Here is a 21,099-nt window from a genome sequence, read left to right as displayed (position 1 = left end):
CTTCGCCAGCTGAGCATCAGATGGAGGCGTCGGCTGATACATCACACTTAGTCAAACAACGTCCAGACGCATGGAGCCTCACATTAGGGAACACTGTCTCTACATCACGGGTCTCCATGGAAACCGCTCCCATCTCTGACACACTGTTACCTGAAATGCGCTTATGTACTCCACACATTTCATGTATACATCAAAATAACATGCCAAAATAAGGTATTTCCAACTTCATTCATAATCAGTTCTTACAAAATAAAGAGAAATGCAGTTCATAAAATTACTTGATATCAGGAGAATAAAAATTTGATTATGGAAAAATATCCATATCATGTATCATTAGTTGATTTATCTTAATGCTGTCTGAAAATAGTAAAGACGGACACCAGAAGATTTCAACACACTCGACTTGACACACTTCAACTTGAATGAAACTACCAGAACTGTAGTGCATCTGTCCTGACATGCACTATAAGGACATTAATGTTAAAATAATTAACATGGGAGAGTGATAATGGGTGTAGAGGTTGGTGTGGGTATTGACAGGCCTCCCTCTCTGTGCAGGACCAAAATGAAGTTGCTTGTTCCAGTGCAGGCCCAAATCTGTGATTCACTACAGGAAGTGTTGTTAAGGTTAATCAATTAGAATGACTATGTTAATTATAGCCTCAGGACCATGTTCCCAGCTCTTACTTAGACGTGCCGCTCACCCCGCCCTGGCTCAGTGAACATGTTAATGAACATGAATAGGTTAATGATTAAGTTTACTTACAATGTAACTATGTGTCATCTTGCTGTTTTGAATATATGTTAGTTATAAAAATGTGCCATAATGACATGAATAAAAAAAGATTATTAATAAGTCATGGTAAGTTTAATGACATGTAATAAATGACTAATAATTTTATCTGTAAAAAGCAATAAGTTATATTGTATCTAAATTAATGCTTACTTAGACAACCACAGGTCTGTTTAAATCCAATTCACTAGAGCCATTTTAAGTCACTAGACATCCCATGCAGAACAGGAACAGAGATAAAGATGAACATAGTTCTCCCAAACATCATGTGGAAAAAGATGCCAACAGGAGCTTTAACCATTGGAAAACATGTTATTACAGGCACTGCACGGTCTTTTGAGAAAAGAAAGATGATGTCTTATGATTGCTGGTTTCAGAGAGATTACCCAAAAGCTCTAACCAAATCCCTGACAACTACATTGGGCATCCTGTACTTCTATGTCCTCCTGAAGCTTACTGACTGCTTCCTGATGCCATGCACTAAAGCTAGGAGGAGTAATCCGTGGTTTGTTTTCTCATGCCTTACGCTCAATTAAGCAGATTTTATTAAGGATAATTGCTGGAAAAATAACAGGGAACTCACATCCCAGTCCCAGTGATCCCAACCATATTTCTACATGTCAGGACTTGTTTACTACAATTTTTAATGGAGTTTGAGTAAAACTGGCCTGATGCCGGACCACTGTTGGTTTAGTTCTGCAGTGACCCTGGTCCTGCTCTCTACAAAAACACATTTATGAGTATGGATATGCACACAGCAGGCGTTCACAAAATGACCCATCCAAACTGCAGCCAGTGCAAGCCTCAAATAGCACACTTCCACCAAACACTAATCCCAGGTTGAGTAGCTGTGTTCATTTCCCATTGCATAACTATACCACTCAAAATAGTAGGATTTTTTTTGGAGGTTCTGGGGTGGAGAGTAGTGGTTAGTTAGTTATGTAACCACCTAATCGATGAGTTAAATACTACAACAAATTTGTAGTAGCAAATTCAAAATCAATTCCAAGTAAAAAAAAACCAGACTTATAGCTTATTTTCTGTGAAAATATGTATGGCGCTGTCACTTGTCTAACTTGTAGGGCAGAGGTCGTCAAGTGGCAGACCTGGTCTGGATGCAGACCTAGAAAAAGTTTTCAGTGTACCAAGTACTTGAAAAACTGCAGAAGAGCCCATTTAAAAGTAACTGTTGTCTCCATTCAGTCATGTTATTATATGGAAGTGCATCACAGCACAGGTGATTACTTTAGGACTACATGGAAAGCCCTAAAATTTCATTAAATGCGGTAATGAAATGTTTCTATATTAAATGTAGAAATGTATCTATTACATTAAACTCTTTTTGGTGAAAGTCCATATTTTAGTGAATCAAATGATCAAATATCTCACAGCAATATCATGCTGTTCATTCATTTAATGCAAAGCGCTTTCGGTGGACAGCACAGCCTGCATTTCAATCTTGAAGCCCTCGAACAGCGCGGATAGAAACCCAGTGAAACACAGCTTCTTTGGGACCCTAAGACAGCTTCAAGTACACTGTGTTTTGACTGGACAACAGGCTTTTTATACATCATTTTGTGTCCCGCCCAGACTCTGGGGGTGAACAGAAGTGGACAGGATGAATGGCTTTTCATACGATGATTGGGAGATATCTCAGAGGGGCAGAACCTCATAACCAACTGACAATCACAGAAATGGTAATGTACATTCCTGACCATACTTGACCACATGAACATCTCAAACTTACACATACACTATATGGCCAAATGTTTGTGGACACTCGACCATCACAACCATATGTGCTTTTAAACATCAGATTCCAGATTTAGTCCCCTTTTGCTGTTATAATAACCTCCACTCTTCTGGGAAGGCTTTCCACTAGATTTTGAAACATTGCTGTGGGGATTTGCCTGTTCATCCACAAGAGCATTAGTGAGGTCATGCACTTTTTTACTTTTTTCAGGCGAGGAGGCCTAGGGTGCAGTCAGCATTCCAGTTCATAACAAACGTCTTCAGTGGGATTGAGGTGATGGCTCAGTGCAGGCCACTCGAGTTTTTCCACTCCAACCTTGGCAAATCATTTCTTCATGGAGCTCGTTTTGTGCACAGGGGCATTGTCATGCTAGAGCACTTTTGGGCCCCTTAGTTCCAGTGAAGGAAAATTTTAATGCTACAGCATACAAAGACATAATATACAATTCTGTGCTTCAAACTTTGCGGCAACAGTTTGGGGAAGAGCCACACATAGGTGTGATGGTCAGGTGTTCACTTTTGGCCATATAGTGTATTGACACCTAGTCAGAGAAAGAGTTCAGAGCTGCAGTACTGAGAATTAAACAGGAGGCCAGACCAACAGATGAAATAGATAAAAAAGAACACACACTGATGTGTAGATATGTATATATTTCATTAACAGACATCTGTGCTTCCCCTATTCTAAGAACAACCAGCCGCTAATGCAGCACAAATATTGTAACCTGCAAACCCCACACTGCCGCTCTTACTCTTCATGTCATCCAGGTCAACAGTGGCGAGCATCTGAGCCTCTGCTTCGTCTGTGGGCACTTTCTGATAAACGGCTGTCTCCATGGCAGTCATGCTGCCGATGCAAATGCGTTCTCTCAGGTCGTAGTTGGTGCGCTGGGCTCCGCTCAGCCGGTGGACAGGTTTCCGGCAGAACCAGGCCCGTGTGGGGACACTGGTCAGCTCTAATGATGGACTAAACCTGTAGAGCAAAGACACAGCTTATTCAGAACACAAGGACAAAAGGCAAACAGCTTTCTTACAACATTTCTGATGCACACTTTCTTGTCAAATAATTTGAAAAAGCCTTCAGGGCATAACACTCACAAAAAGTAAAGTACTGTAAACTATCTGCTGTTGTTCACATGTGTGCTTAAAAATCAAATTAACACAAATCTTTCTCTGGCTGTTCAGCATCTTTCAGATTTTGTACAGAATCTCAGTCAGCCAGCAGAGGGAGCTCTAGTATAAATTTGCCAGTGCATCCCTTGTCCCAGCAAAGCCATTTCTTCCTTTCTTCAGCTCCAGTAGTACACCATCATGCTCTTTATTTCACATGCTAATTTTCTGTGCACCAGTTTAAACCTTCCAGATTTGTGAATGCTTTTCTAAAAGCCATTATAGGGAGCACATAAGCAGCAATGGAGGGACTCGATCTCTGTTTCTTCTAGTGCATTATTTATCATTTTACAAATTATTTATATTGTGCATGCCATGTGCAAACATATCACATGCACAGTACATCTCTGGAGCATTACTAAATTTCACACTGATTTATACAGAAATATTTAAATTTTGCTAAATGTCTACAAAAGGATCATGTTCAAATGTGCATGCTCAACAGTTAGATCTTTTGTGTTTCTTTCCATAATTAAAGGGAGATGTATTTTCTAAATTATAGAGAAAACAGTTGTGTAACTGAAGCATCTTATGTAACATCTTATTGTAAGATTGTATAACTAAATGCAGTCTCTTATCACAATACAGTGAGACAAATTAACACATACTAATGTTAACAAAAATAGTCTTGATTGTAAAAGTACATCTTATTGTAAGATTGTATAACTAAATGCAGTCTCTTATCACAATACAGTGAGACAAATTAACACATACTAATGTTAACAAAAATAGTAATAATAACTTTAATTTACATTTTTATGGTTTCAATATATGGGCCAAAATAACAATATATAATAATATTTAACATTAGCTAACTAGCAAACTTTCACTAACATCACCAATATTGAATATTAATTAATTGGATGAACCAAAAAATTGAAATCTAAGTGATTAATAAAACTCTCAAGGCATACTGGTATGAGTATAGGGTGGTATGATGCAGCCTGATGTGAAGCGGAGTTATTGTTACCAGCCCAAAGATTATTTTCCAAAAACAGCATGTTCAGGACTGTTTTACTCTTCTTATACCTCTTATACCACAGCAATTTGCCAACACACAGTTTGTGAATCACGTTATACATTTTATCAAATGTCCAGAAAACAAGTTAGTTCCTGTTATTACTTAATCTATAACAGCTGTAAATGGTCGTTCCTTCACCAGGCTAACTTTTTTACCTTTTTCACAAAGTTAATAAGACAAAAAATACAGCTTGTTATGTTACTAAGAAACCGTAAAGCCCTCTGTCATGAAAATTTAAAAGAACAGCTGATACTGGAGAGTTCTTACAAAAAGGCTAATTAAATGTCTTCTTACAGAAAACTTCACCATATCAACAATTACACACTTTTTAAGTCTGTTTATGTGAAGCATTCGCCATACAAGTCACTATAAATTAGCCGTTACCATATAAATGATAACGTATTAGAATGATCACATTAATAGACACTTGTGATTTGTCTTGCAGCCTGCCGGAGAGTTACAGAAAATTAATCAACCCTTTCTGACCAATCAGATTCGAGAATTCAACGGTGCTGTGGTATCCTGTGAAACAGCATGACTTCAGCATGACAGATCCAACTGGTGCAAGATTTCTTCAGTGTATAAAGACGTATTAAGAAATAAGTGTGACTGAAATTTCTAAGGCTAATATAAATTATTCACCATTCAAATGTATCATTGACAATGTTCTGTTTATGGAGATTTGTGGTTTCTGCAAAAGTTACAGTAGATATTGGTTTTGTCTCAGGGGTTCTTTAGCCTGTGATACCCTATATACTAAAGTTGGATTATGGGTAATATTAGCAGGGTATTACATAATGCATGAAACACCAGCCAGTGATGGCTTGTTGAGCTGTGTCTCTGCTTACCTATTTGATGCTTCCTCATCCTCTTCCTCTTCTTCCTCTTCCTGTTTGTCATGTTCTTCCTCCTCATGTACTTCTGTGGTTCTGGTAATGGCCAGCTCTGGGCTCGGGGGTCTCTCATTCTCCACGTGGAATGTGGGGAGAGGAACAGGTGGCATCATCACTCCCTCACATCCCAAACTAAACTGAGAGAGGACAACATGCATTAAACTCTCTTTCTTGCTCTCTTGTGCTCTCTCACACACACACACACTGAGAAGTAACGTAAGATCTTCAGTGTGCAATCAGCAGATGTTTATCTGTATATGTGTAACACATTGTTGTGTCAGCACTTTCCTGCACAACTCCACTAAACACAGTCATCAGGTATATCATACACACCTATATGTTGCATATCTTTAGTATATGTGCAAATTCATACACTCTTGCACACATATCCACACACACACATACACACACACACACACACACACACAGAGCCAGCAGATATGTCATAATGTCATACACCAGCTCCTGCATACCTTCAGTACTCATACATACATACTCACACATACAAACTCACATCCCCCCAACACACACACATGCATGAAATCAAGACAATTGTATATTATATGCATGGGTGGCAGCTTCACTGGAGAAATTCATTGGGGGTCTTGTAACAGCATTCTTGTTAACAAAGCAGACCCAATTCTATTTAACAAAGCCATAACTAATCATTCTCATAAAATATCTGACTTCATGCCTGAGCATAGCATGTTTATGATCACTAATAGGTCAATATTTTTTATCTGAAATATTGGAGGAGCTCAAGCTCCAGAGCAAACGCCAAGCTAGCACCTACAATTATATGACTCTGGGAGTTTTTCCTTGCCCCACTCGCCTTTGGTTTGCTTATTAGGAATAAACTAAAAATTTATAGCCGGAATATAAATAAATAAATAAATAAATAAATTTCTGTAAAACTGCAATTTTACAGAAATATATACTGCGATTTTATTGTGACAATGTCCATTGTTAAAAGTGCAATACAAATAAAATTGAACTTGAATTGAATTGAACTGAATACACACAGTCACTCATTCTTTGTCTCACTTCCACACCCACATACACAAACACACACACACACAGTCAGCAGATCAGAATCATATATTATCTCTCTGCTGTTTGCTGTTTAACTGGTTGGAGAGATGAGATCTGAGATTTTTCACCGTTCTTATAGCTGATAGCTACTAGAAATGACTTTTGTTCATTCTTTATGTTTTTTACAGAAGGTCTGAAGTGGTGCATTTTGACTTGACCATTTAGCTTATAACCCATTCCTTTTAGGGCTCTACAGCATATGCTTTTTTTTGGTTTTTAAATAACTAAATAAATAAACATATATATATATATATATATATATATATATATATATATATATATATATATATATATATATACACTCATACATACACACCGATCAGCCATAACATTGAACCTGCCTAATATTGTGTAGGTCCCCCTTGCGCCACCAAAACAGCTCTGACCCATCGGGACATGGACTCCACAAGACCTCGGAATGTGTCCTGTGATATACGACACCAAGACGTTAGCAGCAGATTCTTTATGTCCTGTAAGTTGTGAGGTGGGGCCTCCATGGATCAGACTTGTTTGTACAGCACATCCCACAGATGCTCGATCAGATTGATCTGGGGAATTTGGAGGTCAAGTCAACACCTTGAACACTTTGTAATGTTTCTCAAACCATTCCTGAACATTTTTTGCAGTGTGGCAGGGCACATTATCCTGCTGAAAGAGGCCATTGTCATTAGAGATTTCCGTTGCCGTGAAGGTGTGTATTTGGTCTACAACAATGTTTAGGTAGGTGGAACGTGTCAAAGTAACATTTACATGAATGCCAGGACCCAAGGTTTCCCAGTAGAACATTGCCCAGAGCATCACACTGCCTCTGGCTGCTTGCCTTCTTCCCATAGTGCATCCTGGTGCCATCTCTTCCCCAGGTAAGCAACACACACACACACACACAGCCATCCATATGACATAAAAGAAAACGTGATTCATAAGACCAAGCCACTGTATTCCATTGCTCCATGGTCCAGTTCTGATGCTTGTGTGCCCATTGTAGGCGCTTTAGGCGGTGGACAGGGGTCAGCATGGGCACTCTGACCAGTCTGCCGCTTACTCAGCCCCATATACAGCAAGCTGTGATGTACTGTGTGTTCTGACACCTTTCTATCATAGCCAGCATTAACTTTTTCAGCAATTTTCATTTTACAGCAATATAGTAGCTCTTCTGTGGGATCGGACCAGACAGGCTAGCCTTCGCTCCCCATGCACATCAGTAAGCCTTGGGCGCTCATGACCTTGTCGGCGGTTCACCGGTTGTTGCTTCCTTGGACCATATTTGGTAGGTACTAACCACTGCATACCAGGAACACCCCACAAGACCTGCCGTTTTGGAGATGCTCTGACCCAGTCATCTAGCCATCACAATTTGGCGCTTGTCAAAGTTGCTCAGTTCCTTATGCTTGCCCATTTTTCCTGCTTCCAACACATCAACCTTGAGAACTGACAGTTCACTTGCTGCTTAATATATCCCACCCCTTGACAGGTGCCATTTTAACAAGATAATCAATATTATTCACTTCACCTGCCAATGGTTTGCTGATCGTTGTGTGTGTGTATATGCAGGTATATATCTATATCTATCTATCTATCTATCTATCTATCTATATATATATATATATATATATATATATAGATAGATAGATAGATAGATATATACATACCTATATATATATATATATATATATATATATATATATATATATATATATATATATATATAAATTTTTTTTTTTTTTCTCCCTAATTTTTTCCTATTTTTGGTTGGACCAAAGTCAGCATTTGCAACCAGTGACACTGAAGGTGTGAAGAGTGAAGCTACTGAATATTATTGCAATGTTGTTCTTGTAACCTTGTAGGGCTGTGCATACTTGGAGGTTGGAGAAGAGTGCTAAGAGCATATTTGCATATTTATGCAGTATATATCTATATAAGCATAAGCTAACAGTCAATTGCCTAGTGTAACACTGAACCATCCTTTCAACTCAGAAAAAAGGGCAAATTATGTCCTCTCAGATTCCCAGCCACTGATGACTAGGGCATCCTTGGATTTAAACTCATGACCTCCCAAACAATTGGAGTGTTGTGCCACTAGGGAGCCAGACAAGAGCTCTCATTGACTTTATCTAGGGTGAGAATTCATAAACCATCTTGAAAACTGTTACTAATTCCATAATAAATAAGCCAGCCTGAGTTTGAAATATTAATCCTATAGAGCACTAATACTGAATCACAGACATAAAGGAATATAACATCTAATTACCTGCATCTGTTGTTCAGGGGGCTCAGTGGGCGTGGTGTCTTGGCCCTGCAATTCTGGCTCAGATTCCACCTCCTCCTCATCTACCTCATGGATGGTGGGCGTGACATCAGAGGGTGGCATAGATGTCTTCTTTTTCCTGCGTTTCTTCTTGCGCCGACGCTCCATGCTGAGCACCCTCTTCCTGAAGCGCTGCGGGGGCAGGTGGGTGGACAGTGGGTGGTGCGTATGGTGGAACGTGTGGCGGTGGTCTGGTAGAACAAATGCACGCACAGAACAATACAAACATATGCAGTATATGACAGATTTAATTTCTTAAAAACTCTCTCAGCTATACTACTGCAAATCTCAGCAGGAATTCTTGCTGATTTCACCAGGCTAATTTAGAAATAATGCTGAAACCGACTGTCACTGTGTATATCTCTTTTGTGCAGTTAAAATTGTTATTTTGAGCACTTCTAGAGATTAACACTTTGCAGAAGTATTATGGAGTTTAAATCTGAACTACAATATTGTAATATTGAACAATATTCCTAGTACCAGAACTTACAGGTACTTCAGGGTGCAAAGCAACTGTATCAAGGTCCACAATTACTGATAAGCAGAGCAAGCTGGCCAAGCAATCCATCACCCAGAATACAGATGTTTTTTAGGTTTGGACAGGTACTCCAATTCAAAGTTCTACCCTTCAGCCTCTCTCTCTAGGGCCATGGCTGTTTTCAAGATTTATGCAGGTGGCCCTGTCTTCTCTGATTATCAGAAGCATCAGATGTGGCCCCCTGGTGTGAGAACACAACAAGAATTGATGGCAGTCTGGCCCTAAAGATCTTACCATTTCTGAGACGTTGTCGTATACTTGTCCATTCAGACAACATTGGGACAGTCAGAAACATCAATCATCAAAACAGCATGAGGCCAAATGTCTCTCTTTGCTTTGCAAAGAAGCTCCAGGTGGTCCTATCTATGGTTAGCCTCACTGAGAGAAACTCATTTACTGGGACTGTACAATAGTGCAGTGGGACAATTATACAGTCCTGCAGCAGCAGCGTCTGCACCCAGACGTGGTGTCCCAGATCTGGGAAAAGTTTGCTAAAGTGCAGGTGGACCTTTTCGCTGATGCCACGTCAGCTCATTGATGATTGTTCTTCTCCTAAGTGTACCCGGCCAGCCTGCTGCAACAGCATGCACTGACACATGAAAAACCTCATCATCTACTATACACCTTTCCAACTATAGTGCTGATTCTGTTCACACTGCACAAAATTAAGCAGAGTCCTACTTGTGGCCCAGAGATGGCTGGCAGGGCCTTGGTTTCCATCAACACTTTCATCCTGGTGGTCTCCTTCCTGAGCAAGTCGGCTATGCCAAATGAATAGAAAGATTTGACACCACAGCCATGTCATTGATGCCTGTGGGTTTGCCCCTTGGAACAAAGCACAGAGAGAGGACTTTGACCTAGCAGTCCAGGAAAAAATCCTGAATTCAAAAGTCCCTAGCACACATGCCAAAACTATTCCATCTAGCAAGTAATGATGACTCCTTCAGTTTATCCTTGTGGGGCAATTCATAGTTTTTATGTAGATCTCTACAACATAGGGTTTCCTTTTTACTAAGACTATAGAAGTCAAATGTTTATCATGCATACTATGTATGAGACTGAAAAAAGGCTTTGGGTGACTTGCAGCCTATCGGTGAAACACAGAACAAATCTTCTGCTGTCCTGGTCACACCCCATATGGCCATCAGGATGACCGTTCTATCCTTTTCACGTCTTTGTCTTTGTTGGTGGTTCAGTTTAACTGAATGTTTCAGCTGTCAGAATAATTATGCTCAGACATCAAACGCTGGGACGCAATGACATTATCATAAAAACATAGCAGTGTGCTACAGCCTTAGGTGATTTGCATTTGCGTACATAAAATTGTCATTACATCATACAAGAAACATGTCTCTTGGCATGCATAATTAGTAAAAGAACAAAAAAGAAGAGAAGACCCTTTTCATGTTGCCTCTGTGAACTCTTCTTATTCTTTTTCCTTGGTAAATCATTACCTGGTACCCAAATCATACATTCCTCGCAGTGTATACAGGGATAGAAAAGCTTGATTTATGAGGATTCTAGAGGAAACTGACGTAAGTAGTAGCAAAATATTGTAGTTGAAGAGTGAAAAATGGATAGAGAAATAAAGAGAGACAGAACGAGAGAGAAGCCAATCCAATAAAGATCAGACATGTGTTCTCCTCAAGGCTAGAGCTTTTAAACTAAGGCTAATTCATGGAAACCTGCTGCACATCCCTACAGAAATCACTCGCTTTTGATGGATGCTTATGAAAAACATGATCATGTGTATTAAAAACAAAAGAATATCATTTGCAATTATTCAAGCAAGGCCTGATTTTATTTAATTAGGAATATAGCATGGCACAAATTTCCTCACTGAATTTTCTTCTTTGAAAGGCACCAGGAGTATTTTGTGTAGTTGTGCAAACGCAGCTCTACTTACATTCAAAGTCCTTTTCATTATAGCTGCGACCCATTTTGTCTGCACCATTCGTGCCAGACTCTGTGATGATGTCCCCAAAACGCTCCACAGACAAAGCCCTGTCCCAGTCTTCATCCTCCAGCCCTTCTGTGGAGCCCTTCTCCTCCTCGGCCAGAACCTGAACATGAGAACAGAAACCCAATCAATTAGTCAGTGTCTAACTGATGTACAGTGGCGTCCAAAAGTCTGAGACCACTAGCGAAAACGCTTCTATTTTTCATTCTTTTCTCTTTTATTTTCAGCAATAACTTCAGTGAAAAGAATCTTTACATGAAAATATTTTTTGTAAATATTTACATGAATTTAAGAATTTCTTAGTATTTGGTATGTCCCCCTTTTGCTTTAATGGTAGTGTGCACTGGAGCTGGCATGGAATCCACAAGTTTGTGTAAAACCTGGTGGTCGTTGTTAGATCAAATCCATCAGAGTGTCAACTAAACACACAATTCAATGGCAGGGATAAGACTCCAGGAAAATCAGATCCTTTTGTACAAAGGAGTTAACATGGTCAATACAACAAATTGGCTTAAATTTAAATAGTGACCTAGAAACTGTGCAGAATTTTGAATATTGATTCGTCAAGCTATTGAGCATTTCCATTCTTTGTTTCTTTGCCTAAATGGTTTGTTTATTTCCACTTTTAATTTAAAAAAAATCCCAGATTTTTAATGTGGTCTCAGATCTTTGGACACTACTGTGTATATGTTTTTATGCTAAGTGATGGAGCTCTGTGATTGTCATCGGCCCTGTGATTACTGTCAACACAGAGTAACTTCAAAGACACATATAAAATGGACATATGATAATTAATTTGTTATAAACTAGTTTTTAAGTTATAAACTAAATGACACAGCTGGTGCAATATTGTATTAATTGCATGCATGTTTGTGCTACTCCTGAGAGTCTATGAAACTACATTGTAAAATTATTCTCTTATTTTGCTCCAAATTTAGTTATTGCCAATTTCTGCCTACCAAGCTGGGAGAGTGAAGGCTAACACATGCTGTCTCTGAGGTGCATAAAGCCATCACACCTTTTTAACCTGCTGCTCATGCACAGTCTAGCCAAACAAGCCCTAACTGTATTATTTGATATACATGAGCTAACAGACTCCTGCAGTAGTATAGAATACTCAAACTAGCATGAAATTAGCATTTTGCATTAGAGTATTTTGCAACATGTTGTTGTCCCAACCTGAGCATGAATATACTTATTCATGAAACCAAGGTACCAGCAATGCTTGTGTTAAAAATGTGTTAAAAGTGCTTGAAAGATTACAGTACCCCTTTAAGATTATTACTTGTCACACTGTACGAGACCATCACTGCATAAATCTATATTTATTATGTCAGAGAATTAATATTTTCATTATTATACTAAAATAGTAGAAATTATGAATATGAAGATGCAGGTATGTCCAAAATTTTGACTGGTAGTGTAATTTCCAAGTGTGAAATAGTAGACTTCACTTAGAAAAAAAGGGTTCCTTGAGGGTTCTTTGGATCGTTTAGGGCTCTTTGCCTCCTAAAAGGTTCTACTTGGAACCCTGTCTGCTAGAGATATACTGCTTTAGGCTTCTGAATTTAAGATTAAGGATTGAGTGAATGGAAAGGACTGAGAAGGAGTGAATGAGACTCAATACTATCTGCCACAGTGGGATTTACCATTAACTAATACATGATGTAACACTCCACACAGTAGGGTCTCTGGTAGCATGGAGACAAGACGCTGTTGCCCTCTTGACCTCAAATACTTTAATGTCAGCTTTGAAGAGGTTCAGGAGTGATGGTGCAGGTCGAGGAAGCAGGAAGGCAGGCTACAAGGCTGCCAGATCAGTCAGATATAAATGTCACCAGCCCCATGGGAGGCAGACTGCAAAGCTTAGGGTGTCTACAACAACTACTACTCTCATAAGCGCCTCTGTCATGTCATACAAGCGATAATTGGTAAGACGACACAGTCTATGGGTCACCAAACACAAGGAAATGCTCTCACTGTCCTTTAAGATCCAGACAAACAAACAAAACTGCTTTTATCAGTTACATGGAAAAACAGATTTAACAAGACTCCATCTTAAATCTCCTCCTTCACAGAAAGTCTCAAACACTCAGCTGTCCTCTTAAAGTGCCTGGTGACAATTAATCAGAGCAGTTGGGCCAAACATGCCAAACAGCAAGAATGATAACAGAATGGGAAGCCACTAATTAAAGCAGACAAAGTAGTCTTTGTCGTGTGTGTCCCTTAGCTTTGCTTGAATTAATCAGGATAACACTTCATTTAGCTCTTGGTGCTCCTCCCATGCTTTCATCTACATTCAAATGCTTTCTTTCAATAAAATAATAGTTGACCTGTGAAATCAAATGACATATCACTCCCTGTGGAAAAACAATGTACTTGCCCCTTTCTGCCCAACATGTTTACCAAATTACTGTACCATCTTCTATTCTGAATTCTCTCACCCTTGTCTTGTAAATCCATTTCAGGGCTAATATGTGACATGTACTTAAGATTTTTTAAAGCAAGCAGCGAGAATGATTTCATTCACTCTTCTGACTGAAAGAAATGAGGTGCAGCCAGTCCTTCATCATAAATGAAGTGTGCTACAGCAACACACCTTTCACACTGAATTTTAATTACTTACAGATTTAGCATTTGAATGCTTTTGCATATTAATTAGTCTATATTGTTTTAACACTTCTATAAGTCTCCCTAGATAAGGGCGTCTGCTAATTGCTGTAAATGTAAATGTAATGCCCCAGACAGAACAAAGGTCAGCAGACGTGCATTTAATAAACCAAAAAAAGGAAATTTTGGCTTGTATTTATCTAATAAAAAAACAAGAGGGCAAAATCATAATTCTTTCATGAAGTTTAATGTTCCAGATTTGCTTTTATTTATTTGCCTACAGTATTATAATACTGTTTGGACATACAGACTGCATCCTAAAAGGCTTCATATTCATTACATATGCTTCATCTGCCATCTTCAGCTCACCTTTATGCAGGAATTTTTAAGCTCTTCAAAGTTAAGCCACATCCTATATGGCTTTATACATATACTCCTTTATATTCAATCCATAAACTCCCTACAAAGGTTCTAATTTAGTGGCGTGCTAGGACCTGCAAAATGGACTATATATTTTACCTCATTTGAGATTCAGCTAGAGAAAGAAATATAGCTCCTTTGGTCAGTTGTCTTGTTTTCACTGCAATTGTCTCACCTAAATTACCACCATGTAATAACAAAAGAACAAACAAACATAAAACAATGGACGGCCTTTTAGCAGATCGCTTTTTAAATGCCACTTCCCACTATCTCTTTACTGTATTGGACCCGCGAGAGGACAGGGGACTCAAGCAGCATTTGTTTCTCTTCTCTTTGAGTCAGAGCACTGTCTCATTGTGCGAATGTTAATGGCCTGGCTACGATTGGGAGCAAGCGATGGCTGTAAAGGTTATGGATTGCAGCTCTATTCATCGTGGCGTTGAGACGAACTGAGGCGATGAGGGCTGGAAAATCAGCGCTGGCTAACAGATGTGTTTGCTCGCTCTTCATTAGCACACGGGGTAAGCTGGAGATAGAGTTACACGGGGCACAGGTGGACAGCAGTTCCAGCCCACTTCTACATTACTACTGCCCTCTGACACTCCGAAGAGATGAAAGAGGCTCTGCAGTTCAACTTATAGTCTTTGTGCTGATATACAATGGTGAAGTTATATAAAAAAGTAAAGCATTAAAGGAGCCATTGTGAGTGTATAAGAGAGCTCTCACAGAGTGCAGGTATCCTTCACAAGGCCACTGCAGCGAGTATCATATCACCCACTCAATAGAGGCAGGTACTGTGTGCTCTTTCACAGTCAAAGCAGCAGCAAGTTTTGATTCTGAAAGAAGCAATTTAGATGTAAATCCACTAGAATTAAAGTGGGCCCTGGGTCATAATACTAGCTTAGTCCTTGTTTGCTTAGTGCAATAGTGAGAAAAGCTAATCTTAGCTCTAAATAGGTCCATATTTATCAACTTGTGTGGCATATGTATCATGCATTGACCCCATCCAGTCGTGTCACATACGGTATGACATAACAATACACCACTGGCCAAAATACAGCTGAGCAGCCAGCTGTTAAATGACCTGCTTTGTATGTTCCTGCCAAATAAAAAGGATATGTTAAAATGGCTATGATTCCTAAATGTTTCCCCACAATATAGATTTACATACACCTAACTTTAAACAAATGTTCCCCACTAAGGGCTACACAATTAATCATAATTTTATTGTTACATGATGTGAGTTTCCACAGTGAACACATTGTGAAGGGCTGCAATAACAGAATGGTTTGGGAATATTGATGCCACTGAAATTGCTTTACTCACATAAATGACATCATTAGAATACAACTGCACAGCAAAAACTTACACATGTCAGTTCCTAACAGCCTAACATTCATTCTAACAATATCCTAGCTATTAGAATGAAAATGATGAGTGCTAAAAGGCCAAACTCAGAAAATAGTAAGAAAGTGAGCATGTAAATGATGAAGGATCAGCAGAGGTGCTAGTTCAGCACTTTTTAAACGGTTTGAAACAAGAACCATCTCAGGCAAGTTTTGGCTACAACTATTCAACAAGTACAGTCTTACATCTTGTAATACATGATTTCATGAATAAACATGGCCAAGAACCACCTATATTCACAATAAGAGGCAACTTGACTGGCATGGAAGATGATCAACCACAGACCTCTTCTAACTGCTTGAAAAATTCAAATAAATGTTTTAACAACTTTTAAAGATATTTTCAGACGGTGAACTTTCTTTTCAGTTCAATGAGTATATCTTGCTCCAAAAAGCTCATTTTATGATGATTAAAAGTTTGTTTTTCACTGGGAACCAGCATACAGAAATGCAGGGAGCCAAAAAAAGATCAACATCTGAGGCCAAACTGTGTGTATACATTGTGTGTATATCAGACTGCATGTATACATTATGTGTATATTTGCGAGGTCTACATAGTGTATTTTCTGTTCACTTTTGCTATTCATATTTCCTTTGTCCTGTCCTATTATAAAACCGGACTTCAAATCTAATTAAAACAAATTCCTTCTACATGTGACTGTACTTGGCTGATAAAAAAAAAAAGCTGATATCTGATTCTGATACATAAACACCTACATAAATTGACACACTATCCAATTGTAGGTAAATGTATTTGTGAAGGGATAAACAGCTCAAATACAACTAAACATGGATCTGATCAGATATTATATGACTCTTAATCTGTAGCTGTACTGCAGCTGCAGCTGGTTAGCACTGCCACAGTGGCATTGTCATGGCAACGCAATTCCAGCTGAACCCTGGGTCGAGACTGTGAGACTGACATTTATGCAAAACTACTGAAATGTCGTGCTTCAGTGACACATATGTCCAAAAGCACGCAGCCTCCTGGATGGACAGCTAGTGCATTGTGTTGACAGAAGAGAATCATGCAAAAGATCTGATTTACCTGAATTATTAGAAATAGTCATTTATTGTTGACTGGCTCTGACAGCAGAATCAATCCTTTGGAGTGTCTCAGATGGTAACTATCCATCATATATAAAGCATTATTAAGGTCATTAAGGTCATTTTTAAAACTTGTATATTTTACTACATATATGTTATTCACAATACTGCGTATGAACTGTGTGGCTGAATTCTGACAAACAGCCAAAAAGACAAAAACATTTCTTACTGTTGATGTACATGCAAAAGGCAAACATATTTCCTTGCAGAAAAAACCTGTAGTTTTCAGAAATTATATATAATAGAAAATGTGAAGAGTTTTCCCTGGCTGCCACACATCTATCAAATTATGTTAAACATATAATTGTGTTGTTAGTGCTGGATGGTGCAGATGTCTTACTGTGTGCATTTGACAAGTGTCCTGAATACAGCAGCGGATGCAGTAAATGTTTCATCTGTGCTGCAAGAGTGGTGGTTTAGTGGTTGAGGCTTTGGGCTAGTGATCAGAAGGGTGTGCATTCAGATCGCAGCACCACCAAACTATCAGTGTTGCTTAAATGAGTAAGCTTTTAAAGACAAATGCTTCTAGTTACCCTTTAGTAGCAAAGCTCTTGGCTGATATCATTGTATATCATTACATTGTATAAGACTTGAAGCACTATTGTTTTTATTATTCATACATATATATTCTCACAGTGGGTTATATTTATTACTCTTAAGGGCCACCCTAGATCACGCCAATACAGTTGTGGCCATAAGTTTAGATACGCCTTGCAGAATCTGCAAAATTAATAATGTTAATAATTAAAAATAATAAAATTCAAAATTTAAAAAATAAAAAAAATCATTTAAAGTAATAATTTTTAAAAAATTAAATAAAATAAGAAGGATAATAAAACAATAATAAATAAGAAACAATACATAATAAATTAATTATGTTTTTATTTAGTACTGCAGATGTTTACATAAAGATGTTTACATACTGCAGATGTTTACATAAAGTCCACAAGACACAAACATTCACCGATGCTCAAGAAGGCAACACGATACATTAAGCCAGGGGAGTGTAAACTTTTGAACAGGATGATCTGTGTAAACTGTTATTATTTTGTCTTCCCAGAAACATGTAAATATCTTATGAAGCTTCGGAAGAGCAGTACTAAATGAAAAAATAAGACCTTTAAACAAAATAATAATTTACACCAATCATCCTGTCCAAAAGTTTACATCCCCCTGGCTCTTAATGTATCGTGTTGCCTTTTTAAGCATCAGTGAATGTTTGCACCTTTTGTAATAGCTGTGTACGAGTCCCTCAGTTGTCCTCAGTGTGAAAAGATGGATCTCAACATCATATAGCCAGTGTTGGAAAGGGGTGAAATATGCAGAAGATGCTGGAAAAGCAAAGAATGTGCAGGACCTGGAGGATTTTTCTGAAGAAAAGTGGGCAGTTTAACTGTCGTTGATCGTCCAGGTAACAACACAGTATTAAGAATCAAGCGTAAAATGTAAACTTTTGAACTGGTTTATTTGTGTAAATTCAGTGATTATTTTGTCTTGTGAACTATACGTAAACATCTGCTATGTGAAATAGCTTATTCAGGGCAGTACTAAATAAAATAACAAAATGCAATTTTAAAAATGCAAAATTATTAACATTTTGCAGATTCTTCAAGGCATATGTAAACTTATAACCACAACCCAGGAACTAAATCCAAGACTGAGCCTCACTGGATATGACATTTTCTACACAAGACACAGATGACTCATCGTGAAAATTTCATTACAGATCCTTTTTGTGTCAGCCCACGATGATGGAGAGGCTTTGGAGAGATAAAATTGCCAATCTTCTCGTACTGTAGGACAATGGATCTGTGTCAGGAGCAGATCAAATGGGTGCCAAGGCTAAGGAGCGAAAACAAGATGATCTGAGAAGATTCACAAGATTCTGGCGTCCACCTCACACACACTTTTATCTCATTTATTTATATTTGAGAGTTTATAGAGTCTTGTAGTTGATAGAATTGCATCCATTCTTATTAGAACTGATTTGATTAATTTGATCACATGCAGTAAATTAAACCACCATTTTGAGAAAACCACATTCAGATGCATACCATCTATTTTACAAGTGTACACATTTTAGCCTAAGCAATCATAGCTCATAACACACAAAATCTATCCTCATTTACACAGCAGACTCTGTGAGAAGAGAGAATAACTATAAGAGGATTTCTAGCCACAAACGTGATTGGTATAAAGTCTACTGTAATCACAGAAAACAAGTATTTTGGGCACAGATAAAGGCAGACATAGCTCAGACGGCTGGCTGTGGAGGCAAAGGATAAAATCAGAGACAAATGTACTTGAACGACAGGAAAAAAAGCAAAATAAATTAATTTTGGTGCCTGGGGGAGCCAAAAGTAATGCTTCGTCTTTACCCTGCCTAATCTCAGCTGTGACATGCACTTTAAATATTTTATCTGCTCATGTTTTTTGCTGAGTCAGGTGCTTGACTCATATTTTATTCACCTCAATGCCTGGACCAAAGAGGAAGCTCAAAATGGCTTCTTTCTTCCTCACACCAGATATTTGTCTAAAATGAAAGTCTAATGGCAGAACATAACTGAACAGCTCTAAGATTATTAGCACAAAGGGCAGTGAACATGTGTTATAGCATACTAGATGTGATCTTTCAATAGTTTCTTGCTTGGACCACAGTGGCTTGACTTGTGAGTTCCAGGGATTCCTGATTAGGATGTACTTACATGGGATGTCAAAACCAAATCAGGCTGGTTCCATGGTCACCTGATTTGTCTGAATTTGTGTTAAATCAGATATTTGCATGCAGGAATACTGCACTGCTGCACAGTTTGAACGCAGGAGTGAATCACTAAACTCCTGTCTGTGACTTAACTTCTCTGAATACAGCAAATAACTAAAGTTTGTTTTCTCTTTCTAGCTCTTTCAAGAAAAGTCTTTTTATTTCCTAGGAGCCTACTGGAGTTGCTAGAAGAGATACTAAAGGAAGAAAGATCCTATTCTGCCTATTCTGTTCCTAGTTTTACTCTCCTCTAGGTTTCCACTTCTTTACAAATAGAACTGAAACAAGATCTGTTGATATCCAAAGCACAGCCACCACACAACCTTGGACTGGACCGGTCTGGTATCTGAGGCCACAAAGAACAAAATGCAGCCTTTCCCCAGCCAACAGTCTCTGAAATGCAGCCTTGCTCCAACCCTCAGCCCCTGTAAACAAGCCCAACACTGGGTCAGACTCAGTGGCTGGATGTATTGAATTTCACACCTGCTTTCAATGAATGTTAATGGAAGTTTTGCAAAGTGTGTTCTCTCTCTGTTTGCCAGCTGTCTGAAGCTCCGTTCTCTTTAATTTCTTATGTGATATCAGCTCTGATAAGTAAAGATCCCTCTGAGAGAATGTCAATATGAGAAGTGTCATCAGCACACACAACACTAGGCTGAACATTAACAAATTACTTTCTGAAAGTCTAGCTTCAATGAGCCATCTCCCTTCAAACGATTTTCTTAACACTCTTCTATTCATCAAAAGACCTTACAGCACACTGCAATCCTGTCACAAAATAATTATTTTCACATACACACACACACACACATACACCCACACACACATTCTCAGAGCTGCATCTATTTTTACTACATTCACAAAAAAGGAAAAGACTAGAAACAGCAGGGAATTCAAATCAAACATTTCAGCATTTTAGCTCTTTCATTTTATGAATTGCCAGAATATCTGAGATCTGTATGTTTCAGTAGTGTTAGATCAGAGTATAGACCTCACTAATGACATCACTGCCACATCCATAAGGTCTTTTAAAACCATTTGTATGGCCTCATTCATTGTATTGGTTAAACATTTTGAGTATTTCTCACAATAGCCAAAAAGTATCATGTTTTTAGACATTTTCAGAATTTGAGTTACATTACATCAGAATACAGCAGGAACACTGAGCAGTACACTCAGTGCACTTCGGAGTGAAGGGAAGTTGGAAAGATTTGACAGTTGAATGCAAAGGGAAATGAAATGTTTTGCAGTAATTTTGAGTCATTCACAAA

At 38.5% G+C, this 21,099-nt stretch overlaps 1 protein-coding gene across 2 annotated transcripts in view; it reads right to left on the bottom strand.

Moving 5' to 3' along the window:
* slc4a3 (solute carrier family 4 member 3) overlaps positions 1–21,099 on the bottom strand; it is a 68,625-nt gene that overhangs the window by 30,166 nt on the left and 17,360 nt on the right. The window contains exons 3-6 of one of the 2 annotated variants that reach the window (XM_026947735.3): positions 11,471–11,627; positions 8,970–9,217; positions 5,585–5,766; positions 3,298–3,518 (exon numbers count right to left, since the gene is read on the bottom strand). In XM_026947735.3, the coding sequence (XP_026803536.3) occupies positions 3,298–3,518; positions 5,585–5,766; positions 8,970–9,217; positions 11,471–11,627 (808 nt within the window). Of the gene's footprint in view, positions 1–3,297; positions 3,519–5,584; positions 5,767–8,969; positions 9,218–11,470; positions 11,628–21,099 lie in introns of those variants that run through there. The other variant, XM_053234302.1, reaches the window with a different exon arrangement.

Source organism: Pangasianodon hypophthalmus, chromosome 5 (assembly GCF_027358585.1).
Source record: "Pangasianodon hypophthalmus isolate fPanHyp1 chromosome 5, fPanHyp1.pri, whole genome shotgun sequence".
NCBI lineage: Eukaryota > Metazoa > Chordata > Actinopteri > Siluriformes > Pangasiidae > Pangasianodon > Pangasianodon hypophthalmus.
Note: the sequence above shows the minus strand (reverse complement) of the source record. Positions and strands in the feature narration are given on the sequence as shown.